At 48.9% G+C, this 10911-nt stretch overlaps 1 protein-coding gene across 2 annotated transcripts in view; it reads right to left on the bottom strand.

The window, feature by feature from the left end:
- LOC140309279 (regulator of G-protein signaling 3-like) overlaps positions 1 to 10911 on the bottom strand; it is a 45301-nt gene that overhangs the window by 33358 nt on the left and 1032 nt on the right. Inside the window, exons 2-4 of one of the 2 annotated variants that reach the window (XM_072387091.1) lie at positions 10263 to 10323; positions 10009 to 10126; positions 6184 to 6434 (exon numbers count right to left, since the gene is read on the bottom strand). In XM_072387091.1, coding sequence (XP_072243192.1) covers positions 6184 to 6434; positions 10009 to 10126; positions 10263 to 10301 — 408 coding nt within the window. In that variant the 5' untranslated portion in view covers positions 10302 to 10323. Of the gene's footprint in view, positions 1 to 2496; positions 2706 to 6183; positions 6435 to 10008; positions 10127 to 10262; positions 10324 to 10911 lie in introns of those variants that run through there. The other variant, XM_072387092.1, reaches the window with a different exon arrangement.

Here is a 10911-nt window from a genome sequence, read left to right on the forward strand (position 1 = left end):
GTGTGTCTGCAGGTGTGTGTGTCTGCAGGTGTGTGTTTCTGCAGGTGTGTGTGTCTGCAGGTGTGTGTTTCTGCAGGTGTGTGTGTCTGCAGGTGTGTGTGTCTGCAGGTGTGTGTGTCTGCAGGTGTGTGTTTCTGCAGGTGTGTGTGTCTGCAGGTGTGTGTGTGTGTCTGCAGGTGTGTGTGTCTGCAGGTGTGTGTGTCTGCAGGTGTGTGTGTGTCTGCAGGTGTGTGTGTGTGCAGGTGTGTGTGTGTCTGCAGGTGTGTGTGTGTCTGCAGGTGTGTGTGTGTTTCTGCAGGTGTGTGTGTGTGCAGGTGTGTGTTTCTGCAGGTGTGTGTGTTTGCAGGTGTGTGTGTCTGCAGGTGTGTGTTTCTGCAGGTGTGTGTGTGTGTTTCTGCAGGTGTGTGTGTCTGCAGGTGTGTGTGTCTGCAGGTGTGTGTTTCTGCAGGTGTGTGTGTCTGCAGGTGTGTGTGTCTGCAGGTGTGTGTTTCTGCAGGTGTGTGTTTCTGCAGGTGTGTGTGTCTGCAGGTGTGTGTTTCTGCAGGTGTGTGTGTCTGCAGGTGTGTGTGTCTGCAGGTGTGTGTGTCTGCAGGTGTGTGTTTCTGCAGGTGTGTGTGTCTGCAGGTGTGTGTGTGTGTCTGCAGGTGTGTGTGTCTGCAGGTGTGTGTGTCTGCAGGTGTGTGTGTGTCTGCAGGTGTGTGTGTGTGCAGGTGTGTGTGTGTCTGCAGGTGTGTGTGTGTCTGCAGGTGTGTGTGTGTTTCTGCAGGTGTGTGTGTGTGCAGGTGTGTGTTTCTGCAGGTGTGTGTGTTTGCAGGTGTGTGTGTCTGCAGGTGTGTGTTTCTGCAGGTGTGTGTGTGTGTTTCTGCAGGTGTGTGTGTCTGCAGGTGTGTGTGTCTGCAGGTGTGTGTTTCTGCAGGTGTGTGTGTCTGCAGGTGTGTGTGTCTGCAGGTGTGTGTGTCTGCAGGTGTGTGTGTCTGCAGGTGTGTGTTTCTGCAGGTGTGTGTTTCTGCAGGTGTGTGTGTGTGCAGGTGTGTGTTTCTGCAGGTGTGTGTTTCTGCAGGTGTGTGTGTGTGCAGGTGTGTGTGTGTGCAGGTGTGTGTGTGTCTGCAGGTGTGTGTGTCTGCAGGTGTGTGTGTGTGTCTGCAGGTGTGTGTGTGTGCAGGTGTGTGTGTCTGCAGGTGTGTGTTGTGCAGGTGTGTGTGTGTGCAGGTGTGTGTGTGTGCAGGTGTGTGTTGTCACTGTTTCTGAGGGACATTCTAAAAGCAGACCATTATCATATTATTATCATATTTCCCTTTTTGCTATCTCTGTGAGGACATGTAATGGTAAAACTTCTCCATCAGTTTATTTTTTTATTATTTTTTGCCTTAAATGGACCGTGGTGGGCAGGAAGCGGGAAAAAGAGACAGGAAAGGGAACAAAAATGTAGGAAGGTGAGAAAAACATGCAACAAAGATCAGCACAGTTGGGACTCGAACACTGGACATGCTTCTTACTGCTCTACCATCGAGTTGCTTCAAACTGGATCCCAGTATATTTCCTGTTAGTATTTTAGTTCCTGTATATTTATGTCCTCACAGAGACAGCTAAAAGGGGAATACGATCTCAGAATGTGGCAGTTCTAACTCCATCAGGTATCCTCTGTATTCAGGTTTAAACCTGCTGTTTGATGCATTTGCCTGTGTTTCCTCAGTTTAGTCTGAAAGGCAGCATCAGCATCCTGACATACTGTCCCAGCACCACAGGGGGCTGTTTGATGGTCACTGCAGTTTCATCTGAGGCAACCGTTTATGATCAACGTGATCAATCAGTGCGATCAGTCAGTGTGAGAGAGCGGCAGACCTCATGAGCTCTTCACATGATCTGGTTGAATTGCATCAGAGTGGAAAAGACACAACATACCCAACCAGAACCAGAACCAGAACCAGAACACAAGACTCTAGTTTCAGACCTCACAGATACAGTAAAACACACCTGCTGTCACATTAAGTTACTCTCTGAAATCATTCAGTCATTTTAATGTGTCTGAATTATTGATCGACCGTCACACACACATGCACACACACATGCACACACACACACACACACACACACGCACACGAGCAGCTGGTTTAAAGATGAAGATATTAAAGATTTATAACACACACACGCATGTGCGCACACAGAGGAAACTCTGGAGGTTTCGCCAGGATATGACAATCAGGCAGCGGTGACATCACACCTCACAGCCAATCAGAGGAGGCGGCTGTTTCCTGCTGTTTTTGTTTCCTCATTATCTGTGTGAATGTTGTCAGAGCGCTTCCAACCAGAATCCATTTTAAAAGGTATCTGATTCAATGGCCTCACAGCTAAGATGTTACAAACTCTATTCTACAGCTGCACTGGGTCCTGAGGTTCTGAAACCTGTGGACCAACTCAGAACAGACCCTGCTGCACCACAAACACCCCTCATCAATTAGTCTGATCAGAATCATTGATAAGCAGAGACTCTCAGACCTGTGGAAGGTTCTGTCCAATGCAGACTCGACACAGACGGTGGATGGTGTGCATGGCAGCGGATCAGATGCTCGTTCAGGTCCTGCAGAACCACACGTCCATTTGATCCTCCGTGGCAGCCGAACCAGAATCAGGACCAGGGACAGGCTGGGTCTGGACTCACAGAAGTAAAAGCTGGGTCCACCAGACCAACCCAGGTCAAGATTTAGAGCATAAAAGCCAGGTCTAATGCAGTCCGTTGGGTCCAGGAGAAGTGGTGTGTTCTGGATGCTCGGTGGTGGACTGAATGTGTGTGTGGGAACCAGCAGGCAAGATAATGGGAGGAAACGCACACACACACTCAGACACACGAAAACAAAAACAGTGGATGTGTCGCTGCGATAAGACACACACTTCCTGAACACACACACACTCTGTCCTAACGTCATTGTGAGGACCAAACACTCAGGAGGTTCCCAGGAGCCGGTTCTGACCCCCAACCCTGAAACCGGGTATGAGTTTGTCAGGGAAAGTCTTGGTTCTGACCCCAACCCTGAAAACAGGTCTTATTCCTCTCATTGTGGGTCTAAAATCAAGTACCAGATGTGGACTGATCAGATGGACTGCTGTTTAGGATTTGTGTCCGTCTGAATGATGAGAATATAAAAAATAATTTATGGGACGCTGGATAACTCAATGGGTTGAGCAGGTGTCCCATACACAGAGTCTGAAGCCCCTCGACCCAGCCTTCCCCCTGTTTTAGGCCCCTCGACCCAGCCTTCCCCCTGTTTTAGGCCCCTCGACCCAGCCTTCCCCCTGTTTTAGGCCCCTCGACCCAGCCTTCCCCCTGTTTTAGGCCCCTCGACCCAGCCTTCCCCCTGTTTTAGGCCCCTCGACCCAGCCTTCCCCCTGTTTTAGGCCCCTCGACCCAGCCTTCCCCCTGTTTTAGGCCCCTCGACCCAGCCTTCCCCCGGTTCAGGCCCCTCGACCCAGCCTTCCCCCTGTTTTAGGCCCCTCGACCCAGCCTTCCCCCTGTTTTAGGCCCCTCGACCCAGCCTTCCCCCTGTTTTAGGCCCCTCGACCCAGCCTTCCCCCTGTTTTAGGCCCCTCGACCCAGCCTTCCCCCGGTTTTAGGCCCCTCGACCCAGCCTTCCCCCGGTTTTAGGCCCCTCGACCCAGCCTTCCCCCTGTTTTAGGCCCCTCGACCCAGCCTTCCCCCTGTTTTAGGCCCCTCGACCCAGCCTTACCCCGGTTTTAGGCCCCTCGACCCAGCCTTCCCCCGGTTCAGGCCCCTCGACCCAGCCTTCCCCCGGTTTTAGGCCCCTCGACGCAGCCTTCCCCCTGTTTTAGGCCCCTCGACCCAGCCTTCCCCCTGTTTTAGGCCCCTCGACCCAGCCTTCCCCCGGTTCAGGCCCCTCGACCCAGCCTTCCCCCTGTTTTAGGCCCCTCGACCCAGCCTTCCCCCTGTTTTAGGCCCCTCGAGCCAGCCTTCCCCCTGTTTTAGGCCCCTCGACCCAGCCTTCCCCCTGTTTTAGGCCCCTCGACCCAGCCTTCCCCCTGTTTTAGGCCCCTCGACCCAGCCTTCCCCCGGTTTTAGGCCCCTCGACCCAGCCTTCCCCCGGTTTTAGGCCCCTCGACCCAGCCTTCCCCCTGTTTTAGGCCCCTCGACCCAGCCTTCCCCCTGTTTTAGGCCCCTCGACCCAGCCTTCCCCCGGTTTTAGGCCCCTCGACCCAGCCTTACCCCGGTTTTAGGCCCCTCGACCCAGCCTTCCCCCTGTTTTAGGCCCCTCGACCCAGCCTTACCCCGGTTTTAGGCCCCTCGACCCAGCCTTCCCCCGGTTTTAGGCCCCTCAACCCAGCCTTCCCCTGGTTTTAGGCCCCTCAACCCAGCCTGCCCCCCGGTTCAGGCCCCTCGGTCCGTACAGCAGCCGGGTCAGGGCTGGTCCGTACAGCAGCCGGGTCAGGTCCGGTCCATACAGAACTATGGATACTGTAAGGACCGCAGCAGCTGTTTCACTCTATAATTCATCACGTCTGAATGTTTGATGAGTCCATACAGCCTCTGAGAACCTGCAGCAAACACACCCAGGACCTGTCTCAGAACCAGAACCTGTCCTCTGACCCAAACTTGATTTATATTCATTTTAAGCTTTGGGTCCGTCATTTTTACACATTTTAAGCTTTCATGTTGTCACTTTCATGCATTTTTAATTTCCGTCGTCATCTTATGCCGGTCAAATAAGATGTTAAATGGTTCGGGTTCGCGCAAAAGTACACAGCAGGGGCCTCATGTCCAAAGACATCACCTCTAAGTGTCGCCAAAGAATCAGCAGCGGTAGAAAAGTGCGTACGACAGCCCTGCAATTTGCGTGAGGCACCGCACATTTCCACGGTCATTTCGCTCTTGATACATCTGATCGTTGACGTGAAAAAGTGTGTACGCCATTTTGTGCGTACGTACCCTTTGTACATGAGGCCCCAGGACATAATTTCCTTCAGATATGTAGCGTAAAATGACCTAAAGGTAAAAGTACCAGAAAGCCTTTCAGGGCTTCTGCCTTCTGATGAGACCAAGTTGCATAAGAAGCCTCGAAGCAGTTTACTGCTTTGCATTTTCTCCAACCTGGTTTGGCAGGTGTTTTTCTCTGATTACAGTTAGCATAAAAAATAGCATCAAATTATTCCAGCAGTGCATGTAAGGATGTTGTAGTCTTTTGTGTAATAAATATCCCTCCGATCATCACCTCTGACATTCAGACTTGAGTCTGTATCTGTATTTGTTTGAATTACTAGTTGCAATTATGGATCTCTGCTAAAGTTACATTGTGCTTGGCTTCGCTGTTGTAAAAGTCCCTTTACTGTAGGTTGTTCAGTTCATAGTTCTGTTTAATCTCCTGAAAGTTTCCCTTCTCTTATTATAGATTGCTGTTTTTCCTTTTCTAATGTACAGGTTAAACACAGATTCCTTTAATTTGTTTGTTTGTTTTTCCTTTAATATCTTAACAATAAAACCCTTTTCATTGTAAGTTCTGTGGTTTTAAGTCCACCAGAGACTCAGACTGATGATTAAATCACTGTTGAAGCTTCAGTTGCTGTAATGACAGAAATAAGGTGAGACAGTCTGTAAAATTCTTCATATTCAGCACGACTTTTTTCTGACCTAATATTTCACGTTAGACTGTTAGCTGCATCATGACTCACATCACTCCATATGCTGCATGTATTATTGAGCACTCTCTCTGCTCTTTACAGTATGTTACAGAGCACTTTCAGGCCTGGCACCAGGAAGCTGAGCCTGAAAGTCCAGATTCTGACAGCTGTAATACTAACATTAGAGTCGAAAGCTACTCTGCAGAGTGGCAGTTCACCCTGACCAGAACCAAAGAAGGACAACGATGGTGTCTGTAGTCTTAACGACTCCTAAAGTAAAAACAGGTCAATCCCGAATCTAGATCAATTCCAGATCGAGTCGGTCTGAGTCTAAGACCAAGGCCAGAGCCCAATTCTTCCCCTTGGCCCCATAAGGTGGCCTTCTTCTTGTAGAGACTCAGGAGTCATCTATCCATCCAACAAAGTGGTTAAAGGGACAAAAGACAGATTCTCCTTGACTCCTAAAAGGGAATTAGCATCTTTTTCCTGCCTAGTTTTTCTGGGCCGAGTTCCTTCCTGATCACGGACATGTCTAAAGAGAATATTCTATGTACTCACCGCCAGCCTCTGAGGGCTGCTGGCCTGGTTGTCCTGGCGCCGGTTGTTGGCGTACAGCGGGGACGTGTAGTAGTTGGCATTGGCCGAGTCAAGGCTGAGGGGCCGACTGGTGGCCCGGCTGTGGTGGGTCCAGGCTTTGGGTCCAGTTGAGCAGGAGTTGATGCCGTTGGACTGGCAGGTTGTGGTGATGGCTCTGGTGCTGTTGACACAGGTTGGGTCCATATCTGAGTCTGGAGTCCTTCTGCGGTCAGCTGAAAGCAGAAAACCACCATCATCATCATCATCACCTGCAGCATCGTCCCAGGACCAGGCGGTATTCTTCCAGAACATCTCAACTGTCCTTAGTCCGGACTCAGAGCCAGACTGAACGAAAAAGAACACAACTGGGGTCAAGCAGATCCATAAAGAACCTGCAGCTGTTGGGCTTTATGTCTCAGGTTCTACAGCTGGTCCAACATCAAGTCTTTGTTCGTATACCAGGAAACCAACAGCCGGCAGGGAGCTGCTCAGCCCAGAACCGTCAGGAAGCTCAGGGACCGAGACCAGAACAGGACTGCAAAGGATTCACAGCAAGTGTCTCTGAAGGTTCAACATTATGGTTTGCAGTCAGGAAGAAGCTCAAACCCAAAGACTTTGTTCAGAATCAGAACCACATCTGCTCCTGGTCTATAAGTCCTGGACCCAGGCGGGCCAGCGGTCCTACTGATAACAAACAGCCAGCAGCCTGTCTGGTCTTCTTCTGTGGTGACGCTCTCTCTCTCTCTGCTGTCAGGGTAAAGGAGTGTCAGAGTGTGATGTCAGAGAGAGCGAGAGGGGCAGGCGAGGGACATAAGCACCGAGGTATTGTGAGGGTCACATGGTTACGGGGCTGCTTCTCATTACCATGGTAACTGTGTGGACCCCCAGAGGGACAGTGAGTGAGTGAGCCCCCCCCCACTCTACATACAGATGAACGTATAGATTCACATGAAGAAGAGAGATAACAAGGTCAAAGCGTCATCGGCGAGAAGCAACAACAACACGGTCCTGATCAAGCGTTCTGAACCCAGAGTCTCTGGAAGGGAAACAGGGAGAAAAGGCTGAGCTGTGCCAAAGGACACAAGAAGTGGACTGAAAATCAGTGGCAACAGGTCTTATGGAGGGATGAATCCTCCCCAGAGCCCGGACCTCAACATTATTGAAGCAGTGTGGGATCATCTGACAGAGAACGGAACAAAAGGCAGCCCACATCCAAAGAAGAGCTTTGGGATGTCCTTCAAGAAGCCTGGAGAACTATTCCTGAAGACTCCTTAAAGAAATGACAGAAAGCTTGTCTCAGAGGGTTCAGGCTGTGTTGGAGAATAAAGGAGCTCAGACCAGAGATTCACTTTAAAGCTGCTGAGAACTGATAAAAACTCTGGTTCTGCCTCAGATTCTGGGTTTATGTTCATGTTTCAGTGAATCTCTGCAGCTGCTTCCTGTTCTTCTTTAAATATGTACAGAAAAGGCTCCTTTTTTCCCACATTTCTGCGCATGAAGAACCTGTGGATCAATGAAGAGGCTGCAGCTCCTGATGGATCACCTTCAGTTCCATATCTGTCATGTTTAATGGAGCTGCAGAAAGCAGCAGCTTCCAGCTGTTTAATCCCACCAAAGTGGGAGTTTTCCTCTGCTCAGGATTCATCTGACAAACACACAGTGTGCCGCTCTACTCACCCGGAACAACGGCTATCATCACTGACATACTTTTCTGCCTCACTGCTTTGTTCTTTGAACAGAAACCTTATGAGCTGCGAGCCACTCAGCTGCTCTATAATTCATGCTTTAAACTCTGATTCTCTCCATTTTATCCGGCACTTGTGTTTTCTGTAATCTTGTAAAACTGTATCATCTGCTCAGGTTGATCCTGGCGGGGACAGAAATCGTCGGCTTGCCTCTGATTCTCTCTTCTGCCCCAACCCCCCCTTCTCTCTACCATCTGAGCCAAAGCTGCCTCATATAACTGCTTCATCAGTAGTGTAGAAACGGAGTTTACTAAGAGCTTGTAGGACATTTGATCTACTGTTATCTTCTACCCCGGAGATGTTAAATTGCCTATTTCAAGCAAACCCTGAAAATATTCACTGTGCTGAAAAGATAAAAAATAAATACAAAATAACTGATTGAGGCGTTGCTCATGAGGCTGTTTATCAAGGAGTAAATGGACTGGATTTGTGTAGAACTTAAATGATGTGTTTTCTCTGACTGACCACACTTTGTTGTTGGATCACTACGACCCTTTTTATGCTGGTCAAAAACTCTGCTAACATCAGGTAACATCTGGCTGTGAGTACAAAGTGTTAATTCAGCATTCAGGTCAGAGTAACTGTGTGCTGGACAGGCCCTGGTATAAATACACTACGGCATGCAGTGGGAAAGATGTTCCTCTTGTTTGGTGGGTGTACCCCAGTGTTTCCGGTCCTCATGACCCACCGCCCTGCATGTTTTCGATGTTTCCCTCTCCCAGCACACCTGATTCAAATGAATGGCTCCTTATCAGGCCCCTGGTGTACCCACATTAAGAAAAAAACAACCAAAGCTGCTTCTGATGTAAAAGCCTTATGTCATGGAAACGGTGTGCAGTGTTTTCCATTATGGTGAGCAGCTTGTGCAGCATTCTTCTTTTGACAATCAGCTCCAGAGCAGCCTGAAGCACAGGACCAGCTCTCTTTAGCAGTTTGTCTGTTGGTTTGAATCTGATGCTGCTGCACAACAGACTGACTGAAGATATGAAACATCTTGGTGTAGACAATGAAGGACCTGAGCTTCTGTTTGAGGTAAGGTCTCTTATATCCCTTCTTGCTATCAGCCTCAGTGCTGTATTGTAGGCTGTTGTCCAGGTAAACTCCCAGGTATCTGCAGCCCTTTAACCTCACAAATGGTGGTCCAATTGTCAGGTAGTCAGTCCAGGTGGAAACATCCGCCACATGTACCGTTTCTGAGGATTCTTACAGTACAGGCTGAGTATTAAAAGTATTAAAGTATGAAAAGCACAAAAGAAATTAGATTAACATTAACATTACTTTATTGTCATGTCACACAAAATTTCTCCTCCGCAGTTGACCCATCCAGGTTGGTAACCCGTGCCCCCCATGCCCCTCAGGGGCACCTCGGCCCCCCACTTATTGGATGACCCACTCTAACCACTGAGCCACGGCCCCAAATCAGAGAACATGATCCCCAAAGTGCTGCCTGCTGTTTTAAGAACAACTCCTCAACAATACCCAAACTGTAGTGGATCCTGACTGTGGAATTAAATGTTCAGCTCACTGGTTCTTACGGCTTTCATCAGCCTGATCCTGTTTCAGCTTGAAGCCTGTGGTCTTTTTCATCCCTGATCACACATCTCACAATATTTTGCTGGAGCTTTCGGGACACCTACTTGCTCTCGGTTGTCCCTTTTTTAAGCTATTTTTGGGCAGTCTTCAATAAGTCAATGCCTCCCTCCCTGAAGTCTTTCTTTCTGATGTTCAGCAGCATTTTCAGGGTTGGGTGATCCAGAGTTTGTTATTGGGGAAGCACCTCAGTGTTCCTGTGGGAATGAAAGTGAATGTAAACTATGGCTCACAGAGTGCACTCCAGCCGGTGGACTCAGAGTATTCCTGCAGATATTAGTCAGCTTCCTGAGACCTTTTTTTAAAGTTAGCTGCACTGGAGTTGCAGCTTTTGGTATCATCTGTGAAGCCGTAGTTTGGTTCTGTGCTCTGATTTCACATTTGAGACTCCGCCACACTAAACTCTGATTAACAAATCCGGTGCAAGAAGGAACGAGCCAATGGCAGCACAGTTTTATCAACATGAACTCACCTTCTAACCCTGCCTCCTCCTTGGGGCTCAGCATTGGTCTGTTCTGCTGTGATGTCACTCTCAGGTGTTTGCACTGCCCATACTCCTCATCCAGAAGGTAAAACCACCCTGCAGTCACCTGGGGGGGGGGGGGGGGGGAGAGTAGGTCATTAGATTAACAGGTCCCACTAACAGCCTCATATAAGACATAAATAACTGAGTCCCAACAGCCAATCCAATTGCAGGATCCTCTGCTGTGATTGATTCATACGGACCTTAGAGGATGAGATGAGAGAGCCAATCCCAAAGCTCATACAGCCAATCAGCTGACTGCACCTGAAAAGACAGACATGCGTGTATGCTCAATATCAGGAGTTAAATGCTCAGTATCAGGAGTTAAATGTTCAATATCAGGAGTTAAATGCTCAGTATCAGGAGTTAAATGCTCAGTATCAGGAGTTAAATGTTCAATATCAGGAGTTAAATGCTCAGTATCAGGAGTTAAATGCTCAGTACCAGGAGTTAAATGCTCAGTATCGGGAGTTAAATGCTCAGTACCGGGAGTTAAATGCTCAGTACCGGGAGTTAAATGCTCAATATCGGGAGTTAAATGCTCAGTATCGGGAGTTAAATGCTCAATATCGGGAGTTAAATGCTCAGTATCGGGAGTTAAATGCTCAGTATCGGGAGTTAAATGCTCAGTATCGGGAGTTAAATGCTCAGTACCGGGAGTTAAATGCTCAGTATCGGGAGTTAAATGCTCAGTATCGGGAGTTAAATGCTCAGTATCGGGAGTTAAATGCTCAGTACCGGGAGTTAAATGCTCAATATCGGGAGTTAAATGCTCAGTATCGGGAGTTAAATGCTCAGTATCGGGAGTTAAATGCTCAGTATCGGGAGTTAAATGCTCAGTATCGGGAGTTA

Source organism: Leuresthes tenuis, unplaced genomic scaffold, assembly GCF_036924035.1.
Source record: "Leuresthes tenuis unplaced genomic scaffold, fLeuTen1.0.hap1 SCAF_6, whole genome shotgun sequence".
Classification (NCBI taxonomy): Eukaryota; Metazoa; Chordata; class Actinopteri; order Atheriniformes; family Atherinopsidae; genus Leuresthes; species Leuresthes tenuis.